This window comes from Somniosus microcephalus, chromosome 8 (genome assembly GCF_052327205.1).
Source record: "Somniosus microcephalus isolate GS21.2 chromosome 8, FLI_Smic_1.0, whole genome shotgun sequence".
NCBI lineage: Eukaryota > Metazoa > Chordata > Chondrichthyes > Squaliformes > Somniosidae > Somniosus > Somniosus microcephalus.
The window spans coordinates 38,105,513-38,128,701 of record NC_140994.1 but is presented as its reverse complement, the minus strand read 5'-3'; the positions used below and the strand labels follow the sequence as shown (position 1 = coordinate 38,128,701).

Sequence of the window (23,189 nt, the reverse complement as noted above, 5' to 3'; positions counted from 1 at the left end):
CTTGGGGGGGGAAGAGAGAGAGCGACTGGTAGGGAAGAGAGAGAGAGAGCGACTGGGGGGGAGAGAGAGAGAGCGACTGGGGGGAAAGAGAGAGAGAGAGCGACTGGGGGGAAAGAGAGAGAGAGAGCGACTGGGGGAAAGAGAGAGAGAGAGCGACGGGGGGAAGAGAGAGAAGAGAGCGACTGCGGTGGAAGAGAGAGAGCGACTGGGGGGAAGAGAGCGCGACTGGGGGGAAGAGAGAGCGCGACTGGGGGGAAGAGAGCGCGACTGGGGGGAAGAGAGAGCGCGACTGGGGAGGAAGAGAGAGCGCGACTGGGGAGGAAGAGAGAGCGCGACTGGGGGGAAGAGAGAGCGCGACTGGGGGGGAAGAGAGCGCGACTGGGGGGGAAGAGAGAGCGCGACTGAGGGGGAAGAGAGAGCGCGACTGGGGGGAAGAGAGAGCGCGACTGGGGGGGAAGAGAGCGCGACTGGGTGGGAAGAGAGAGCGCGACTGGGGGGAAGAGAGAGCGCGACTGGGGGGGAAGAGAGCGCGACTGGGGGGGAAGAGAGAGCGCGACTGGGGGGGAAGAGAGCGCGCGACTGGGGGGGAAGAGAGAGCGCGACTGGGGGGGAAGAGAGAGCGCGACTGGGGGGGAAGAGAGAGCGCGACTGGGGGGGAAGAGAGAGCGCGACTGGGGGGGAAGAGAGAGCGCGACTGGGGGGGGAAGAGAGAGCGCGACTGGGGGGGAAGAGAGAGCGCGACTGGGGGGGAAGAGAGAGCGCGACTGGGGGGGAAGAGAGAGCGCGACTGGGGGGGAAGAGAGAGCGCGACTGGGGGGGAAGAGAGAGCGCGACTGGGGGGGAAGAGAGAGCGCGACTGGGGGGGAAGAGAGAGCGCGACTGGGGGGGAAGAGAGAGCGCGACTGGGGGGAAGAGAGAGCGCGACTGGGGGGGAAGAGAGAGCGCGACTGGGGGGGAAGAGAGAGCGCGACTGGGGGGGAAGAGAGAGCGCGACTGGGGGGGAAGAGAGAGCGCGACTGGGGGGGAAGAGAGAGCGCGACTGGGGGGGAAGAGAGAGCGCGACTGGGGGGGAAGAGAGAGCGCGACTGGGGGGGAAGAGAGAGCGCGACTGGGGGGGAAGAGAGAGCGCGACTGGGGGGGAAGAGAGAGCGCGACTGGGGGGGAAGAGAGAGCGCGACTGGGGGGGAAGAGAGAGCGCGACTGGGGGGGAAGAGAGAGCACGACTGGGGGGGAAGAGAGAGCGCGACTGGGGGGGAAGAGAGAGCGTGACTGGGGGGGAAGAGAGAGCGCGACTGGGGGGGAAGAGAGAGCGCGACTGGGGGGGAAGAGAGAGCGCGACTGGGGGGGAAGAGAGAGCGCGACTGGGGGGGAAGAGAGAGCGCGACTGGGGGGGAAGAGAGAGCGCGACTGGGGGGGAAGAGAGAGAGCGCGACTGGGGGGAAGAGAGAGCGCGACTGGGGGGGAAGAGAGAGCGCGACTGGGGGGGAAGAGAGAGCGCGACTTGGGGGGAAGAGAGAGCGCGACTGGGGGGGAAGATGAGAGCGCGACTGGGGGGGAAGAGAGAGCGCGACTGGGGGGGAAGAGAGAGCGCGACTGGGGGGGAAGAGAGAGAGCGACTGGGGGGGAAGAGAGAGCGTGACTGGGGGGGAAGAGAGAGAGCGACTGGGGGGAAGATAGAGAGCGACTGGGGGGGAAGAGAGAGAGCGCGACTGGGGGAGATAGAGAGCGACTGGGGGAAGAGAGAGAGCGACTGGGGGGAAGAGGAGAGAGCGACTGGGGGGGAAGAGAGAGAGCGACTGGGGGGGAAGAGAGAGAGCGACTGGGGGGGAGGAGAGAGAGCGACTGGGGGGAAAGAGAGAGAGAGCGACTGGGGGGAAAGAGAGAGAAGAGAGCGCCTGCGGTGGAAGAGAGAGAGCGACTGGGGGGAAGAGAGCGTGACTGGGGGGAAGAGAGAGCGCGACTGGGGGGGAAGAGAGAGCGCGACTGGGGGGAAGATAGAGAGCGACTGGGGGGAAGAGAGAGAGCGACTGGGGGAAGAGAGAGAGCGACTGGGGGGAAGAGAGAGAGCGACTGGGGGGAAGAGAGAGAGCGACGTGGGGGAAGAGAGAGAGCGACTGGGGGGAAGAGAGAGAGCGACTGGGGGGGAAGAGAGAGAGCGACTGGGGGGGAAGAGAGAGAGCGACTGGGGGGAAGATAGAGAGCGACTGGGGGGGAAGAGAGAGAGCGCGACTGGGGGAAGATAGAGAGCGACTGGGGGGAAGAAGAGAGAGCGACTGGGGGGAAGAGAGAGAGCGACTGGGGGGAAGAGAGAGAGCGACTGGGGGGGAGGAGAGGAGAGCGACTGGGGGGAAAGAGAGAGAGAGCGACTGGGGGGAAAGAGACAGAAGAGAGCGCCTGCGGTGGAAGAGAGAGAGCGACTGGGGGGAAGAGAGCGTGACTGGGGGGAAGAGAGAGCGCGACTGGGGGGAAGAAGCAGAGCGCGACTGGGGGAAGATAGACGAGCGACTGGGGGAGAGAGAGAGAGCGACTGGGGGAGAAGAGAGAGAGCGACTGGGGGAAGAGAAGAGAGCGACGTGGGGGAAGAGAGAGAGCGACCTGGGGGGGGAAGAGAGAGAGCGAGCTGGGGGGGGAAGAGAGAGAGCGACTGGGGGGAAGAGAGAGAGCGACTGGGGGGGAGGAGAGGAGAGCGACTGGGGGGAAAGAGAGAGAGAGCGACTGGGGGAAAGAGAGAGAAGAGAGCGCCTGCGGTGGGAAGAGAGAGAGCGGACTGGGGGGAAGAGAGCGTGACTGGGGGGAAGAGAGAGCGCGACTGGGGGGGAAGAGAGATCGCGACTGGGGGGGAAGAGAGAGATCGAGCGACAGGGGGGGGAAGAGAGAGCGCGACTGGGGGAGAAGAGAGAGCGCGACTGGGGGGGAAGAGAGAGCGCGACTGGGGGGGGAAGAGAGGGAGCAACTCGGGGAGAGAGAGAGCAGCTGGGGGGGAAAAGAGAGAGCGACTCGGGGGGAAGAAGAGGGCGACGGGGGGAAGAGAGAGCGACTGGGGGGAAGAGAGAGAGAGAGCGACTGGGGGGAAGAGAGAGAGAAGAGAGCCGACTGGGGGGAAGAGAGAAAGAGAGCGACTGGGGGGGAAGAGAGAGAGAGAGCGACTGGGGGAAGAGAGAGAGAGAGCGACTGGGGGGGAAGAGAGAGAGAGAGCGACTGGGGGGAAGAGAGAGAGAGAGAGCGACTGGGGGGGAAGAGAGAGAAAGAGCGACTGGGGGGGAAGAGAGAGAGAGAGCGACTGGGGGGAGAAGAGAGAGAGAGAGCGACTGGGGGGAAGAGAGAGAGAGAGCGACTGGGGGGGAAGAGAGAGAGAGCGACTGGGGGGGAAGAGAGAGAGAGAGAGCAACTGGGGGGGAAGAGAGAGAGAGAGCGACTGGGGGGAAGGGAGAGAGAGAGCGACTGGGGGGGAGAGAGAGAGAGAGAGAGCGACTGGGGGGAAGAGAGAGAGAGCGACTGGGGGGAAGAGAGACAGAGAGGCGACTGGGGGGAAGAGAGAGAGAGAGCGACTGGGGGAAAGAGAGAGTGCGACGCGGGGGGAGTGGAGGGGGGGAGTGGAGGGGGGGAGGAGGCTGAGGGGGGAGGTGGAGGGGGGACGGGGAGGGGAGGGGGGGAGAGGGAGTGGGGGAAGGGGAAAGGGGGGAGGAGTGGGGGAAGGGGGAGGGGAGGGGGGAGTGGGGGAAGGGGGGAGGAGTGGGGGAAGGGGGAGGAGAGGGGGGAGGGGGAGTAGGGGAAGGGGGGAGTGGGGAAGGGGAAGGGGGAGGAGTGGGGGAGGGGAAGGGAAGGGGAAGGGGGAGGAGGGGGAGGAGGGGGGGAGGAGGGGGAGGAGGAGGGGGAGGAGGGGGAGGAGGAGGGGGGAGTGGGAGGAGGGGGAGGGGGAGTGGGAGGAGGGGAGGGGAGGAGTGGGGGGACGGGGGGATGGGGGAAGGGGGGCGATGAGGGGGGAGGGGGAGGGGGAAGGGGGGAAGGGGGAGGGAAGGGGGGGAAGGGGGAGGGAGGAGGGGGGAAGGGGGGGAAGGGGGAGGGAGGAGGGGGGCAAGGGGGAGGGAGGAGGGGGAAGGGGGGCAAGGAGGAGGAGGAGGAGGGGGAAGGGGGGAAGGGGGATGGAGGGGGAGGGAGGAGGAGGAGGGAGTGGAAGGGGAGGGAGGAGGAGGGAGGAAGAGGGAGGGAGGAGGGAAGGGGGAGGGAGGGGAAGGGGAGAGGGAGGGGGGAAGGGAGAGGGGGGATGTGGGGAGCGGGGAGGGGAGGGGAGGGGGAAGGGGGGGAGGGGGAGGGGGGAGGGGGGGATGTGGGGAGGTGAGGGGGGAAGGAGGGAAGGGGAGGGGAAGGAGGGAAGGGGAGGGGAGGGAGGGAAGGAGGGAAGGGGAGGGGAAGGGTGGAAGGGGCGGAGGAAAGGGGGGAAGGGGGCAGGGGAGGGGAAGGGGGGAGGGGAGGGGTAGGGGGAAGGGGGCAGGGGAGAGGAGGGGGGAAGGGGTGGGGAGGGGGGTGGAGGGGAGGGGAAGGGGGTGCGGAGGGGGGAGGGGGATGTGGGGAGGGGGGAGAGAGGGGGTGGGGAGGGGGGAAGGGGTGTGGTGGGGGAGGGGGGAAGGGGGGTGGGGGGGAGGGGGGAAGGGGGGTGGGGGGAAGGGAGTGTGGGGAGGAGGGGGTGTGGGGGTGTGGGGAGGGGGGGGAGTGGAGGGGGAGGGGGAAAGGGGGGAGGAGTGGGGGAAGGGGGAGAGAGGGGGAAGGGGAGTGGGGACGGGGAAGGGGAGGAGAGGGGGGAGGGGGGGATTGGGGGACGGGGAAGGGGAAGGGGGAGGAGTGGGGGAGGGAGGAGGGGGAGGGGGGGGGAGTGAGTGGGAGGGGGAGGGGGGAGTGGGGAAGGGGAAGGGGGGCGATGAGGGGGAGGGAGGAGGAGGAGGGAGGGGAGGAAGGGGAGGGTGGAGGGGGAAGGGGGAGGGAGGAGGAAGGGAGGGGGAAGGGGAGGGGGGAAGGGGGGAAGGGGAGGGAAGGGGAGGGGGGATGTGGGAGGGAGGGGAAGGGGGATGTGGGGAGGTGGGGGGAGGGGAGGGGGAAGGAGGGGAAGGAGGAGGGAGGGAAGGGGAGGGGGGAGGGGGGAAGGGGCAAGGGGGCGAGGGGGGGAAAGGGGGGAAGGGGGCAAGGTGGCCAGGGGAGGGGAGGGGGAAGGGGTGGGGATGGGGGTGGAGGGGAGGGGGATGGGGGTGGAGGGGAGGGGGAAGGGGGGGTGCGGAGGGGGGGTGGGGAGGGGGGGAAGGGGTGTGGAGGAGAGGGGGAAGGGGGGTGGGGAGGGGGGGAAGGGGTGTGGTGGGAGGTGCGGAAGGGGAGGGGTGGGGAGGGGGAAGGGGGGTGCGGAGGGGGGGAAGGGGGGGTGCGGAGGGGGGGATGGGGGGGGGTGGGGAGGGGGAATGGGGGAGGGGGGAATGGGGGGTGGGGAGGGGGGAATGGGGGGTGGGGAGGGGGGGAAGGTGGGGAGGGGGGAAGGGGGGTGGGGAGGGGGGAATGGGGTGGGGAGGGGGGAAGGGGGTGTGGGGAGGGGGGGGAAGGGGTGTGGTGGGGAGGGGTGTGTGGGGAGGTGGGGGGAAGGGAGTGTGGGGGGAGGGGGTGTGGGGGGTGTGGAGGGGGGAGGGGGGGTGTGGGGGGGTGGAAAGGGAGCGGGGGAGATAAACTTAAAGTACAGGAAACTTTGTGCTATCCGGCACCCCACCCTCTCCAGAGTTAATGTTGAGAAGATACGGAGATTCTTATCTCCGTATTTGACAACAAACACTGTTGCTTAGCAACAGCTTCTAAACACTGGGTGTGGCCCTGAAGCTCTGCAGCTAAAGCTGTTGCTATAGCTACAGACCTTGCACAGCTTGACTGTTGAAACAAAGGAAAATAAACAAAGAATAAAAACGGCTGCTGATTTTTGTGGTGGCTCCAGATTGCCGGATAGCTCACCTCTGGATAGCACAAAGTTTCCTGTACTTATAAAACATTTTTGGTAAATCTTTCTATAACATACACTTTACAACCTCACCAATCTTTTGATTAAAAAAGGGGGTCCTCACCTCTCAGTGTTGTAGCACAAACAATGGCCGTCGCTTGCTTTTCAGTTGGAAAGATTAGGCCCCGCCCACACAGCCGATTGTCTGCCTCGGTCACCAGGACCCGATTTGGAGCACAGAAGCCCCACCCACTCTCTGTTCCTGTACTAAGATGGCCGCGCAGGCACTCTGTTACACACTGAATCAAAATGGCGTCGCACTGAAACTTTTCGCCCTCCTTGACAAAGATGGCTGCCGTTAACCTGGGGCTGTCTGCAGAAGAAATTTCCTCAGCTGCAAACACAGGATCTTCAGATTATTATTCGGGGCTTGCGACCTACCCCAGTTGCTTATGAAGCCTCCCCACCTACTGACCCTGGGAATGGAGCTGAGGCAGCACACCCTCTCTCCTCTGCCAGTGTTTGTCTCTGCCTAGGCCGGGAGCCTGGGTCTAGAGTTGCACTGCTGGCAGTTGGAGAAGCCTAGGCCCCAGGCCTGGAAAAACGGTGACAGGTAGGAGAATTATAGAGGTTAGAGAAAAGATTTACAAATTCATTAACTTTTTTTAAAAACAATTTGTGTTTTAAAAGCAACTTTTTTTTTGCTGGAAATGTAGATTTGAAAAGAAACACGCAGAAAGTGGGAAAAAGAAATGAAAAGTTTAGAATCAAGATGGCGGCGACTCACCTCGGTTCAGAACGATAAGGCCCGCCCACACACGCACTGATTGGTGGACCGTCAGGTCACCAAAGCGTAGGATTGGTCAATCGTCCCGTCACTCCTCCGTAGGAGGGCCCGGCCGCATGCGCCAGGAAGCCGCCGTACGATTGGTCGACCTCGACGTCACTCGATGCTAATGAGCGGATAATGAGCGGAATGTTGAACGTTTTTTGGATACCACGGGCGCAATTGTTGTCCGGCTAAAACGTAAATACGCTTAGGACAGTTCTGGAATCGTCAGCTTTCTTTCGACGTAACACACGTGTAGGTACGCTCTATAACTTTCGAGTTTATTCAATACAGACAGACAGATGGCATGACAGACAGACAGAAGAACCACTTTATATATATAGATAGATAGATACACAGCAATGGAACAACTATCGCCAGAATGATGCTCACGACACAGAACTGACCCATTTAGTTTATTAAAGAATATTGGGCAGTCATACATTGCCTCCCCTTTAAGTGTGTGCAGTTCTTTACATGCTTCAATGCAACTTATTGGTCCAGAATTTGCTGGGAAAATAATGGCGATTTTAATGCACATTAAGTGTAAGTTGTAAGTGTATAAATCGTCCAGCAATCTGTGGCGAGGAAGAGATACCCCTTGAGTTACAAATCACCACAAATTGCTGGATGATTTGTACCGCTCCACCATTAGCCTCGTGAAAATGGCAGCTTGTCGTCAACCTCCCCGTGAGTTTCAAGAAATTGCTGCATTTGCGCAGTAAACACGAATGAAACTCGCCGCAGAAAGTTAGGGCTGGTACTTCACAGCGCAAGGACCCTTTTAATGACTAGATTTATGTTCCTGCAATGCCACTCAATCTCTCCAGCTCAGTTGAAACTGTGGCATCTCATTCTTGCAGGTAGTAAATTGTTCTTAATAGTTTTTAAAATTTTAAATTTTAAACATTTTAATTCTTTTCTTAATTTTCTTTTCTGTCTTTTTTTCTTCTCTCTTAATCCAATCTTTCTTTGTCTCATTTTATTTTTTTCTCTACCTAATCTGACTCCAATTCTACTATTTCCTCGTCAGTCGTTCCTCTGTATCTTTCTCTATCCTTAAATCTCATTGGTAAAGGAGACAGGCTGTTGGTCCCATCGGTCACCAAGGTCTCAGATGCCCCACTGACCTAGTGCAGGTAGCACCGTTATCAGCTCACACTTCCAGCAATTTACGGCATAAAAATGTTTTCGACCCGAGGGGTGAGCGAAAATGTGTAACTAACGGGGCCTCGCTCCAGCAAATTCTGGTCCAATGTTAAAAGTATTCCAGTTGAAACACAAAAGAAACAACTGACTAGTTAATTTCTGGATAAAATCTTGATGTGCAATTACTGTTAGTAGAGTACAAAGAAAGGGAATATGTACCTGTCTAGACACTGGGAATTAAAAACAAACTTATTTTAATTATATCTAAAAAAAACTCCCCGCCCCCCCAAAAAAACTGGAGCATTTTTAACTTCTCACTCAATATCATACTCTTTTGTCTTCTAAGGCAAAAGCTTTAAAAAATATATATAGAGCCAGATTTTGCTGGAGTGGGGCATCTCACGGCATGCCCTATTAGACTTACAGTTTTAAAATATTTGACCACAAAGTTGCTGGAAGTGCGCGTTGATAACGGCGCAGCGAGGACAACAGGGCATCTGAGGCATTGGTGAACAACAGGACAGTCTATCTCCTTAACCAATGAGATTAAAGGATTGAGAAATAAACAGAGGATGGACTGAGAAGGAGGGTGAATTAAATGTTAAATCAGGTACAGAAAGAGAAATAAAGAGAGGGAAAGAAAGATTGGATTAAGAAAGAGAAAAAAAAGAGCCAGAAAGGTAAAGTAAGAATAAAAATGTAAATTTCAAAATTTTCACAACCACACTGAAAATGATTTATTTTCTGGGCAAGAGAGGTTGATTGGTAATCATTAACAATGATCATGTCGTTAAATGGGTACTTATGCTGATAATTACTACACTTAACTTTCCATGGCGAGTTTAATGGCCAAGTAATGTGCAAATGCAGCAACTTCATAAAAATCACGGGCCAGTTTCGTGAAGCTAATGGTGGAACGGTGCAAATCGGCCAGCAACTTGTGGCGATTTGCAATTCATGGGGTATGTCTTTTGCACTACAAGCTGTTGATCAATTTGTGCATTAATAATGGTGTGCATCATTCAGATGCTGTTATTTTTCAGCAATAGCTGGCCCAACCTGATTCTTTGTAAATCATTTTAAAAGGAGAAAAAAGTTGCATGGTGCTTGGGCTCAAATTCAACTCAAACTGTTGGGATGAATGTCTCCTTTCTGCTGATTGTAAGAGTCCTACATGAAATAGCTTGAGCAGTTTTAATCCAATTCTTAGTGTGCACAGGTCCAATGCACAAAACCTTCAGCAATTCAGCAGGAATAGATAATAAATTGACATTCTCCTTGAGGATATAGGAAATAGAAAAAGTCATACTGGTACGGGAAGAGTATTCTTCTGAGGATGGAACTAAGATAGATTATGGGGCTGTTTTTAGGGAGCTCAATTCTACAACTGTTGTACTTGATACCGATTTTGAGTGGAAAAATAATACAAAGGAATGGGTGATTTTGCAGGAAGATGTATGTGGAAAACATGAGTTCCAGCAGAGCCTGGAGGATTTTGGATGCAGCCACGGAGAGTCTGGTTAAGCAAGTGAACAACATAGAGGGGATCCTCTTCTATATGGAATGGTAGATGGGTACTGTGACAGGAATTGGTGAATGGATACAGTGAAAGTGGCACAACACATTAATGCCACCAGTATTTTTGCCAGAAGCTACCTACAGTGCTATAGGGGATTTAATCATCTCTTCAGGAGTACCAAGGTATGACAACTCTTCAAATCTCTCATACTTTCTGCTCAGAACATCAAGAACATCTATTTCAAGTCTGTACATTTGTTAAGATGGTAGAAAAGCTGTAGCTCATACCATCAGCTCGGCCCACTATCTGTTCAGGATACATAGCTATCAGGAAACACCATGGAATTTCCACAGCAGATACAATTCTTGGCTTTTGACTGCTTGTACAAAGGATATGATTAATGTATGTATCATTGCTATTTAAGTTATTCTGAAGCATAAAATAACTTCCTATTTACTTATGATTTTAATACTTCACAAGTACACAGGAATCTGAAGTTAACAAGAAACCTTGCACCATCGAAATCTTTCAAGATTCTAATGTTGTTGGACCTCAAAGCAATGCATTATGGAAAATGTAATCCCATTTCCTAAGTAATCCTCTCTGAGGAAAATACAATACATTTTATTTGCTCTCAGGGGCTTTCTTTTAAAGTAGATTTTAGCAGTTATAAATAACTTGCCTTCGTCTCTGTGTCAAAGGACAAAGATATTCTAATTTTAGTGTATAAAAACATATTACAGCATACATAGATAGATATGTTAAATTACAACATACGACCACAAAATAATGAACACTAGTTACGTCCTTCATAGGAGATTGTACAGCTGAACCTAACTTTGATATCATTTGCATAGCTGTCCTAGACAGGCATGCAGGACTCAAAACCAATAAATCCTCATACACAGATCCTATAAACCCAAGAGCAGAAGTCAGAATAGGGATGAAATCTATGAAGTGCTCACAATCATCCTGAAGCTAATAAATACAGGCCCGGTCCTACTGGATTGGAAACAAGCCAACAAGCCTAGTTTCAAGAAACAGAACAAAATAAACCCAAGTAACTGGAGATCTACTCGTCCTACATCAGTAACCAGCCAAATAATGGAATTGATCATTAGGAAGAAAGTTGAGAATTACCAACATGAAAATAACCTAGTGTCAGCTAACACTTTCAGAAGGGGCAGAAATCCTACCTGACTAACCTTTTAAACACCTTTTAGGAAGTGGCGTCCCAAGTGGACATTTGAAAGCCCAATGATATTGTGGGGGAAAATTCAACAACATAATTCACCCCTGTTACAGGCATAAAACATGCGCAACGATGACAAATTTAGCAGAGCAAAGACCCGTGCCCAATTTGCTGAGCATTCGGGGAACCACAAAATATTATCAAGGCCTTTTTTTTTTAGGCGGCCCTAAAGCCCACTTGAAATGAGCACAGGTCCCATTTCAATATTGAAATGAGAACCCTGTGCCCATTTCAGGACCTATTTGCTGAATTTGTAAACTAGTCGGAGCTTGCTCTGGTTCTACAGTGGCCTAACCAACAGCCCCTGCTGGAGGCCTCTGACAGCAGGCAATTTCTTTTTAAACTTTCTTTAATGTGGAGCCAGGATGAGCAGGAATGCCCTTCCTGCCTCCAGATTAATACAATAGCAAAATACTGCGGATGCAAGCGCAGGAGATGCAACACATGCCCTTTTACCTTCTCCCTTCCCACTGTCCAGGGCCCCAAACACCCCTTCCAGGTGAAACAGCGGTTTACTTGTACTTCTTGCAATTTAGTATACTGTATTCACTGCTCACGATGCGGTCTCCTCTACATTGGGGAGACCAAACGCAGATTGGGCGACCGCTTTGCGGAACACCTCCGTTCAATCCGTAAGGGTGACCCTGAGCTTCCGGTCGCCTGTCACTTTAATTCACCGCTTCACTCCCACTCTGATCTCTCTGTCCTCGGCCTATTATATTGTTCCAATGTAGCTCAACGTAAGCTCGAGGAACTTTAAAGATTAGGGCCTAGAAATTCAGTAGTGCCCCGTTTGGGGCACCAGCATCGCCAGGGCGAGCGCCCCGGAAGTAGTCGCGGTCGCCCGCCGGAAATTCACTTTGCGCGCCCCAGAGGGAAGCGCGACGCTACTGGAGGCGCCCCGCATCTCTCTCGGGGCGCTGCAGCTGAAGATCGCTGCGCAACGTGCCGCAGCGCCACACGCTGTGGCACGGCGTGCTGCGGTACTGCAGGCCTTCCTCCCCTTCTTAAAGGGGAGGGGCCTTGTGCAGTGCACCGAGGAGAAGTGCCGGGCTCTTGGAACGCAGTCGGCGCTCCGTGGGGGCTCAGGAGGCCGGGGACGGCAGCGCAGAGAGGTGCTGGCAGGCGGCCAGCAAAAAAAATGGCTGCCCCGCACCTCTCCTTTAATTAGCGCCTCTACCGCCGCAGGTAGGCCCCCCTGAACCGGTCACAAATAGCATCCGGCGTTAAAGCAGGGTGCGCAACTAAATATCGCGATCAGGGCGGTAGCGGGGCGCTGCGCACACCGATGATGTCATCGGTAGCGGCGCAGCGCTAACGGCTAGCGCCGCCATTAGCGTCCCGCTAAATTTAGCGGGAGGCGTGGCCAGTGGCTTCCGACCCACTTAGCGCCCTCTTAAGGTGCTAATGGGTGGCGCAGCCCACTGAATTTCTAGGCCTAGGTACTTTAAAGCTTTCTGGCCTCAATATTGAGTTCAACAATTTCAAACTATAACCCCTGCCCCCATTTTTTATGCTGTATGATTTTGCCATTCCCATTTGCAACATTTTATCTTTCCTGCCTCTTTCAAAGGCACAGTATGTTCCTTCAATGCCCTCCTGTCTCTGCACCTGCTTAATATCTGTTACATATCCAGCTTTTTCCAGTTCTGATGAAGGGTCCCAGACCTGAAACGTTAACTCTGTTTCTCTCTCCACGGATGCTGCCTGGCCTGCTGAGTTTTTCCAGAGTTTTCTGTTGTTATTCCAGATTAATACTGTGGGCCACAGCTACCCTGTGCTCCCCTTCCCTCTCTGGGCTTACCTGCGGCCTGTCTCAGCATCCGAGCCAGCTGAAGCTCAAACGGCCCAGACCGCTGAGCTGCATCGGGCTGCCCAATTGGCGCCAGTAGCTCGCCTGATTTATTCCAATGAGGCCCGAGGACAAGTTTAGGATGGTCTTCAGGCTTCTCTCTTCTGCTGCGAGAGTGCAACGGTATCGGGCGCCATCAAATTTATGCCCCCGTATACCTAGCCTCCCAGAAAGCCTTGAAAAAAGTTCCACATCAAATGCTGCTACACAAATGGATATTGTAGGTAACACATGCAGGTGGATAAGGAACTGGCTGAAAGAGAGGAAGCAGTGAGTGTTAGTTAGGGGAATTATGTCAAATTGGGCTGATGTACTGCTTGATGTGCCCCAGGTGCTGGGGCCCTTACTGTTTCTGATCCATATAAATTATCTGGATTCAGAAACACAGTGCAAAATTTGCAGATGATACAAAACCTGGAGAAGGAGGCAGTAAAGTTTAATGAAGTATCCAAGAAATTACAGAAAGGCCTCAACAATATTTGCAAATGGGCAGACTGGAAAAAAAAAATCACAATCAGATGATTGCTTATATCCTATTTCACTGGTAAAATATAGATTCCAGACTTCATGTTATTAGGTGGAGGGTGGGGGTGGGAATGCTGAATATTTTATTTGTGTGATTTAACAAATTGAACACAAATATTCATCTTCCAGAGTCATTCATTTAAACTAAAATTGTTTTACAATGAGTAATCGTAAGCAGAGTAATAAGGTAGTCACCTGATAAAATAGGCTATGATTTCGCTGTACGGTGGCATTATCCGTACCTCGGAATTCACCTGAAGGAAAACCCAGCAGAGGATAGTTTGTAGTACGTGATATTCAGTAAAAGTAAACAATCTGCAATATCAGAACATCACAATGTAAATTTCAACATATAACATCATAGTAATTAAAGGGGAACTGGGATGTTGTGAATTGTAACATAATCCTAAATGTTACAAAGGAAGGCATACATAAACTCAATTACATCATTCAGTCATCCCCTGTTTCTGTTTCATGCTTTGATCAGACTGCTATTCAATCACACCTTCACTGAGATCACAAATGAGGATTATCAACAAGTTGTCCCCATTTACTTTGTAATTAAACTTCATTGGAATTAAACTTCCTAATGTCACTGAAGGGAGGACAAAGTTCATACATGCCAACCATGCACATTTCACGCTGCCAGTGTTTTGAAGTGTCTGCTTAACCACAAACAAAAATAAGGGCAGCTCCTGGCTCCTAGCTGATGATGCTGTTACACCAGGGGTGAAACTCTGTTGCATTGGAGGTAGCATCAGCCAGGAGCTGTGAAGGACAGTGAGGGAAGAGAGGAAAAGGGTACAAGCTTGTACTAGAGAAGGGGAGAGGAATGCCAGCATGAACTGAGGGGAAGAGGACGAGGTCCCCAGTGTGAAATGGGAGAAATGAGAAAAGTGCCAGCATAATATTAAGGGAGAGGTGATGGGGGACAAGACTGCCAGCATGAAAGGTTGAGGGGAGAAGAGTGTCTCCATGTCACACTGACAACTGTATAAACAATTTAACAATCCAATTTAGCAACAGGTGGTACCAAAATATTCAAAATAGCCCACAATTTCTCCGTAAAAATATTAAGGAAAAGCCCTGCAATTGTTAGCACTATCTTCTGCTGTACAAATGATGGAATGTTGAACCACCTGCTCGCTCAGTTATGACAAGCCCAGGCCCCACTGCATGTTCAGTGACTACATGCCTATATTCAGGATTGTTTCTGGCTTGCCAGATTTTGTGAGGCCGTGTCAGCCTTTTGGAAATTGTTGGTCAGGTTTTGTTAGTGTTCCAGGTGGGCATGTATGTAGAATTTTACATAATTCCAGGGTACCTCTGACATGCAGCTTAAAATAGTAAAACAAAGGATGATTGAAAGTATCTAGGTATCTCTGTTTATAATGTTTAGGATTAGCTAGTAACTCAGGTGAATCTAGGTCCTCTTTAAGAAACAAACGTCAATTTGAAATAGTATTCCATTTCGAATCAATCGTAAGGAAATAATTTCATACTATTAAGCGTGTTTCCTTTATATCTTTTTAAACACATTTGCTAATATATAGTAATTATAAACCGGATTGCCAACTAAGCATATCTTTAATCAATTCCATATCAAGCTAATGTTAAGAACTCCTTCCACCCTTGAATTACGATCATAATTTTAATTCTGTCTTAAACATGATTTAATATTTTCCTTTAATATGCAATTTCCAGTGAACAATATTGGCTAGACATTTAATTGAAAAACAACTCAATTTCAAAAGTCAAAGTATCTTGCAAACTCGGTCAATACCTATATATCTACATTTATTAAAATTTAGGACATTACATACAGAGTATCATAAAGCAAATACATTTTTCTTCCATTTTCTCCCTTACTTTCCTGATGACAATAACTCTTGCTGAGGTGCAGTTCCACAAGCACCAGCAGCCATTAGTAGCCCATTGATCATGTGTGAACCCCATTGGTGCTCGCTGGCACTGCTATTGACCACTGAGGACTTCACAACTGAGCTCAGTCCTGATGTGTATGCACAAACTCACACATATATAAGACATATAAGCATGAGTCACTGGGCACTAATCAGAAGGAACCTTGAATGATTTTACATCTGGGCCTTGAGGTCAATTGTCCCGCCCACTTGAGGTGCTGCAATGAGTGCCCCCTGCAGCAACATGACATTTTCCTTCCCTGCAGAGGTGGGCTCCCTCTGAAAACTGAAAATGCCGCTGGGAGCACATCCTGTATAGGTAATAGGCCTGGACCCAGAAAAATGGGTTGAAGCTACGATGGGGTCATGTTTTCGGGTAGAAGTCCCGCTCCACGGCAGTTCCAGCAAGTAAAATGCAGCAGAGGAAAATCCAGGCCTTTAAACCTGTTAATATCAACAACTGAAATTTACAAACTGAAATACATGGGCCTTGAAATTCTTCAGGATGTGATCCCGGTGATTACATTGGGATCACAGTCACCACTGTCCTTGAATGCTGACCTCACTGGAGTTTACAAGGGCCAGTGGGAGGGAACCTAATTAGCATGAGAAGGCAGGCAGGCACAAGTGCCACTACGGGTGCATCTCCGATGCCCCATGTGGCCAGAAACTATGATAGATATTAACAGAGGGTATATTCACAGAGTATCTACCGAGGACAGGGAGAATCATGTGTGGCATGTGATTATATTCCAGCAGTGGCAAGAGTTTACTGTTCGATCCCTGGATCCACAATTGATATTGGGCAAGTTAAGACAGACTCCAAATCATCGGACATTTGAGGTTCACTTACAGGAATGGTCTGTGATTCCCAAACCTGAATAGAATATCCAGGCTGAGACCCAAAAACTTAACAGCTACTAATCGTGATATCTGAGTGCTGTTTCAAGAGAGAAAGAAAGACTTGCATTTATATAGCGCCTTTCACGACCACCGGACATCTCAAAGCGCTTTACAGTCAATGAAGTACTTTTTGAAGTGGAGTCACTGTTGTAATGTGGGAAATGCAGCAGCCAATTTGCACACAGCAAGCTCCCACAAACAGCAATGTGATAATGACCAGATAATCTGTTTTTGTTATGTTGGTTGAGGGATAAATATTGGCCAGGACACCGAGGATAACTCCACTACTCTTCTTCGAAATAGTGCCATGGGATCTTTTGTGTCCACCTGAGAGAGCAGACGGGGCCTCGGTTTAACGTCTCATCCGAAAGACGGCATCTCCGACAGTGCAGCACTCCCTCAGCACTGCACTGGAGTGTCAGCCTACATTTATGTGCTCAAGTCCCTGGAGTGAGACTTGAACCCACAACCTTCTGACTCAGAGGCGAGTGTGCTACCCACTGAGCCACAGCTGAGAATGAGCTCATAATGATAATTATACGTTGTAATTATGCAGGAAGTAGCATACCAATAATTTTAAAACACAGCTAAATCAGGAGTGAATTATTAAAGCTAAGTTGTTATTTTAAATAAATAAATAAATAAAATGTACATATCCCTAAACAGTTCTTATACTGTAACATGGACGACTGACCTTGGGGATAATAACATTTTTTGCAGGACCTCCATTTGCAGATCTCGGAACGTGGCCTCATATCTTAGATGCACAATAAGATTTAACTCCAACCATCTCTCGCAGGCCTGTATCATTTTCTCCTGGTTATACTGAATCAGAAACAGCTAATCAACAGTTGATTCAATAAACCTTATCAAGCAGCAGCTCCATCTAGAGCCCTGAGAGCAATACACACTCATCTGAAAACCAAGTAATCCAGAAATTCAAATGGAATTTGTTCCTTGTAAACAGATATTTTTGTTACACGTAGTGCACAGAGGAAATTTTTCCTTGAGACTCAGAAACCTGATTTACTGCGTGAGTCACACCTTCATATTGGTAAAATGGGATTCCCGGTTTTACATACAGGGGCCTTGATTACAAAAACAAAAAGGTGATGATGAATCTATGGAAGGCGTTGGTTACTTGGAGAACTGTGTGCAGTTTTGAGCACCCCATTGCAAAAAGATAATGCTGCTACAACAAAGGTGCAATGTAGATTTACGAAGAGGCTACGGGGGTTATTTTGGGGAAAGGGTGAAAACAGGTGCTAAGTGGGTGCTGTGCAAATAAAACACGCCTGTTTAAAAGTCTGGATTTAGCCCGCAGTCTGCTGATTACCATGATTTAAACGTGCCTGGAGGTGCTAAAACAGAGCTACAGGTTTAGCCTCCGCGCCCGCACTTCTACTGAAGGTCTGGAGTGCGCTGGCTGACGGTGAAACTGAAGGAGCAGGACAACAGCACTTCTCAAGATGGCTCAGGGACCGAGGAAGAGGGCTCACAGATTCTCAGAGGTAGTGCTGGAGGTCTTGGTGGAGGAGGTACAGCGGAGGAGGGATGTCCTGTACCCGCAGGGGGGAAGGAGGCCACAGAGGAAACTAATGCTGCGGATGTAGGAGGAGATTGCCAAGGTGGTCACAGTCAGGAGCATTGCCCCCAGGACATGGCTCCAGTGCTGCAAAAAATATAATGATTCATAGAATCATAGAAAGTTACAGCACGGAAGGAGGCCATTTCGGCCCATTGTGTCCGCGCCGGCCAACAAAGAGCTATCCAGCCTAATCCCACTTCCCAGCTCTTGGTCCGTAGCCCTGCAGGTTACAGAATCCCAAGTGCACATCCAAGTACTTTTTAAATGTGGTTAGGGTTCCTGCCTCTACCACCCTTTCAGGCAGTGAGTTCCAGACCCCCACAACCCTCTGGGTGAAGAAATTTCCCCTCAAATCCCCTCTAAACCTTCCCCCAATTACTTTAAATCTGTGCCCCCTGGTTTTTGACCCCACTGCTAAGGGAAATAGGTCTTTTCTATCCACTTTATCTAGGCCCCTCATAATTTTATACACCTCAATAAGGTCTCCCCTCAGCCTCTTCTGTTCCAAGGAAAACAAACCCAGCCTAGCCAGTCTTTCCTCATAGCTAAGATTATCTACTCCCAGTAACATCCTTGTAAAACTCATCTGTACTCTCTCTAGTGCAATCACATCTTTCCTGTAATGAGGTGACCAGAACTGCATGCAGTACTCTAGCCGAGGCCTAACTAGTGTTTTATACAGTTGAAGATAAAGTCCATATGCACTACATCAAACGCACTACCCTCCTTGTTGCCTCCTCAAAAAATTCAATCAAGTTAGTCAGACACGACCTTCCCTTAACAAATCCGTGCTGACTATCCTTGATTAATCCGTGTCTTTCTAAATGAAGATTTATCTTGTCATTCAGAATTCTTTCCAATAATTTTCCCACCACCGAGGTTAGGCTGACTGGCCTGTAATTACTCAGTCTATCCTTTTCTCCATTTTTAAACAAGGGTACCACATTCAACATGACTGGTTAAGGTAAAATCTCATCTCACAAACACACTTCTCAATAACTGCACCACCACCAGCATCACAACATCAACACACTGCATCCACCATCTAATATACACTGACATTGCATCCTTCATAGGCACGACTCACATCTCAGACACAGCTCACAGCTCAATAACCATGTGAGGCATCACACACACAAACACACCTGCCAATACACTCATTCACAGTCACCATTCATTCTCCTCCAGAACAAGATAGCACATAACAGGCACCAGCAGGACCTGACCGGGGGGAGGGGAAGCACGACCCTTGAGGAGGCAGTGCTGGTGGTATTCGGGAGGGAAGTGGTAGACGCCATAGCCACAGGCAGAGCAGGGGACATATCACCTAGACCTATGTGGTCACTTGCTACAATTGTACAGGGCTTTGGTAAGACCACGCCTGGAATACTGTGCACAGTTTTGGTCTCCTTATCGGAGGAAGAATATACTTGCCTTAGAGGCGATGCAATGAAGGTTCACTAGATTGATTCCTGGGATGAGAGAGCTGCCCTATGAAGAGAGATTGAGTAGATTGGGCCTACACTCTCTGGAGTTTAGAAGAATGAAAGGTGATCTCATTGAAACATACAAGATTCTGAGGGGGATTGACAGGGTAGATGCTGAGAGGTTGTTTCCCCTGGCTGGAGTGTCTGGAACTAGGGGCATAGTCTTAGAATAAGGGGTTGACCATTTAAGATTGAGATGAGGAGGAATTTCTTTCCTCAGAGGGTTGTGAATCTTTGGAATTCTCCACCCCAAAGGGCTGTGGATGCTGCACCGTTGAGTATATTTAAGGTTGCGATAGATAGATTTTTGGACTCTAGGGGAATCAAGGGATATGGAGATCGGGCGGGAAAGTGGAGTTGAGGTCGAAGATCAGCCATGATCTTATTGAATGGCGGAGCAGGCTCGAGGGGCCATATGGCCTATTCCTGCTCCTAATTCTTATCTTATGTTTGCTCCAGCTTCCTTACATATCCACAACTATTCCTGATCCCTAATCCCCCAAACCTATCCTCTCCAGCATGGAGAAGCTGGCCAATTCCATACAGCGACTTGTGGAGCCCAACATCATGCAATGTCTGATGGGTTCCAGACTCTGTGTCAAGCCACAGGCCAAGCTGGAGGCGGACTCTTCCATCTCCCTAGCCACGATCTGTAAGCTTTCAGGCAGGCTGTCCACTGTACCAAGCATTTGGTTTGTCAAATCCATCAGCCTACTTCTGAAGCTTGGCCCTGCGAGCTCTGACTCCTCTGCAGCAGAATGTCTGATGACTCAGGTCGCAGCTTCCACTGCAGTCATAGCAGCTTCCATGGAATGCCAAACAGCTTCCATGGAACGTGTAAATGCTGCAATGGAAGCTCAGACTGATTCCATAGCAGCTTCCATGGAACAGCAAGGTCCTGCAAGGGGAGCTCAGGCAGCTGCCATGGTGGCTCTGGGCTCCTCGGTTGAAAGGGGCTCGCAGAGTGTCTCAGCTGCCCAGAGATTTGTCCTCCAGCAGATCACTGGGGCTGGTTGAATAGATGCCCCGGGGTAGTGGCATGAGAATCATGGAGCAGGAACCTCCTGGCCTCTCTCCGGATGGCAGCATTCCTGCTCCTTCCCCCGCCACTCCACCATTGCCCTTGCAGTTGCCCGACAGCCAGGCGAACCAGTCTGATCAAGCCTATGCTGAAATGGTGCAGTCTGAGAGGCGGCCATCACGGCGCTCAGCCTCTCGAGGGCGTCCCAGGAGGAGATCTGAACTGCCTGCTTCAGATTCTCAGCTGCCATCCACCTCGCGTGCTTCTGCCACTCGGGTTGCACTTCATAGAAGCACCAGAGTAGGCAAAAGCACTTATAGGATAGCCACTAAGGGTAAGCACCAAGGTGAATAGTTTAATATTTCTAAGTGCTGTTGGTTGTTGTAATGTTTTCATTGTTTGTTTTTGGTATAGATAAAGGGTGATTATGGTAATTGGGTAGTGGAAGGCAAGGCATGTGGCAACAGTGCTCCAAAGTCTGATGGTGGAGGACGTCTCTCAAAAACGGTCTTCAATTAGATAGCGGCGAGTATCCCTCCTAGGTAATGGCCATCTACCTGGAACCCTCTGGTGCTCCCCCGGTTCCCCTCTCTTCCTCCTCCTCTTGTGACTCCTGAGCTTGACCTTCTGGCACAATTGCTGGTGGTAACAGCTGGTCTCTCATGATCGCCAGATTGAGGAGCGTGCAGCAAGTCAGCACGAATCTGGAGACCATCTTGGCCGAGTACTGCAGGGCATCTCCTGACCAGTCAAGGCATCTAAATCTCTGCTAGAGGACTCCAATTGTCTGTTCAATGATATTCCTGGTGGCAGAGTGGCTCTCATTGTATGAGTGCTCAGCTGGTGTCTGGGACTTTCTCAGGGGAGTCATGAGCTTTTTCACCCAGTAGCTAGCCATGCATATTGCGTTGGGGCTCAAAGATCTGTACGACGGATGACTGTCTCATTATAAAAGCATTATGGCAGCACCTTGGATAGCAGGCATTGACCAGCATGATGTACTGCCGATGGTCACACAGGAGCTGCACATTGGTGGAATGGAATCTCTCCTGTTCCTGAACACCTCCGGTTTTAAATGAGGGGTTTGCATGGCCACATGCATGCATGCAGTCAATGGCTCCCTGGACCATGGGGAATCCCACAATCCTGTCGAATTAGAGAGCTCTCTGCCTCTGGTCTTCTCTGGCAATAGGGAATGATATATAGTCATTTCTCAGAGCGTATAGGGCAGCAGCAACCTCCCTTATGCAGAAGTGCCCAGAGGATTGAGATATGTGACTGATATCACCTGTGGAAGCCTGGAAGGTGCCAGTAGCATAAAAATTAAGTGCTACCGTGACCTTGTGCTGCGAGGTCTGAGTTTTCCTTCCACAAGGCCACAAATCTCTGTGTCAACCTCCTTGGTAAAGCGCAGCCTCCTCATGCACTGGTCTTGCATCATGTGAATGAAGTAGTAGTGCTCTCTGAAGACCGTGGGTGGATAGGGCCTCATAGAATTACATAGAATTTGCAGCACAGAAACAGGCTATTCAGCCCAACTGGTCTATGTTGGTGTTTATAACTCCACACGAGTTGCCTCCCACCCTATTTCATCTCACCCCATCAGCACATCCTTCTACTCCTTTCCCCCTCGTGCTTATCTAGCTTCCCCTTAAAAGCATCTATGCTATTCGCCTCAACTACTTCATGTGGTGACAAGTTCCACATTCTCACCACTCTCTAAGTAAAGAAGTTTCTCCTAAATTCCTTATTGGATTTAATCATGAGTATCTTATATTCATGGCCCCTAGTTTTAGTCTCCCCCTGTAAGTGGAAACATCTTCTCTACGTCTATCTTATTGAACCCTTTCATAATTTTAAAGACCTCTATCAGGTCACCCCTCAACCTTCTCTTTTCTAGAGAAGAAAGCCCCAGCCTGCTCAGTTTTTCCTGATAGTTATAGCTGAGAGCTCTCTTGCCCGCCTGTCCCTCCTCTCCCTCTCTCATCCAGCAGCTGGTGCTGCTCTGCTTGGCCTCAGCTGCTCCTCCCATTTCTCCTCCAGACCAAGGGAAACCCCTAGCAAGATCCCCATGACAAACCATCTTTCTTCTGATGAGTCCTATAAGGTCTCCAAATGGACAATAGCACAGCACTCACTCTTTTTAGGTGAAGTCCTCAGAGAACTTCTGGAAAAAATGTTGATAGAGTGTTGTGAAGTCTTGACAAAAGTCTCCCGGAAAGTCTACTGATGTGCATCAAAAGTCCTCTTCAAACGCAGTGTAGTCAGTCGATCTCAATCAGCAAGTGAACAGTGAAAGCTGAGCATGGCTTTAATAGGAACATAGGAACAGGAGGAGGCCATTTAGCTCCTCGAGCCTGTTCCGCCATTCAATGAGATCATGGCTGATCCGCGACCTAACTCCATATACCCGCCTTTGCCCCAGATCCAGCGCTCGAAATCCTCACCAGCAGCTTTACTCCTGTTGAGCTGGTCACTCTTAGGAGCGGTCGTTAATTGCAGCACTAACCAGCAAAATGTTGTAAAGCCTCTTTAATGAGTGTTAGGGGAAAATTGAATTGCTAATCAGAGGCTTAATCATCCTCGTGGCAGTCGTTATTGGCGAGCGCTTAAACTCCTTTACCAAGATGGCATCTTGCGTTAAAAGCGGGCTAACCCTTCGCTGCAGTTCAAGACCCCATCTTGGCCACCTCAGAGGCTCTTTAGCGCCTAAACTACTGGCGCTACAGCGGGGAAAATAGCTCCCAACGAGAGATAAGAACAGAGAAAAGCTAGGACTGTGCTCAATAGAGCAGAGAAGGTTAAGGGAGATCTAATAGAAGTTCAAAATTTGGAAAGGACTCAGGGGAGTAAATAATGAATCAGTGAATCCGCTACAAGGAGGCACAAACTGAGATTTAGTGCTATGAACATAGAGGTGAGGGTAAGAAGATTTTTTTTCCACACAGAGGGTTAATAGAATACTGAATGCATTACTGCAAGTAACTATTGAACCAAATCAAGCATGGCATTTAAGAAAAGGAAAGTTTGAAAAGGAAAAATATTAAAAAGGTACAGGGAGAGAGGGAAGTGTAATTAAAGTTCTGATGTGGGCCTAGCACTGTGCCAGTTGGCAGAATGACCTCCTTCTGTGCTGAAATTTCTATGGTTCATAGAGGTTTTATGCCCTGCAGACGT

General features: G+C 50.7%; 1 protein-coding gene across 1 annotated transcript in view; it reads right to left on the bottom strand.

Annotated features, from left to right (window-relative positions):
• Positions 1-23,189, bottom strand: part of btbd16 (BTB (POZ) domain containing 16) — a 151,788-nt gene that overhangs the window by 77,683 nt on the left and 50,916 nt on the right. Inside the window, exons 10-11 of the mRNA XM_085994590.1 lie at positions 16,611-16,741; positions 13,287-13,406 (exon numbers count right to left, since the gene is read on the bottom strand). Of these exons, the coding sequence (XP_085850716.1) occupies positions 13,287-13,406; positions 16,611-16,741 (251 nt within the window). The remainder of the gene's footprint in view (positions 1-13,286; positions 13,407-16,610; positions 16,742-23,189) is intronic.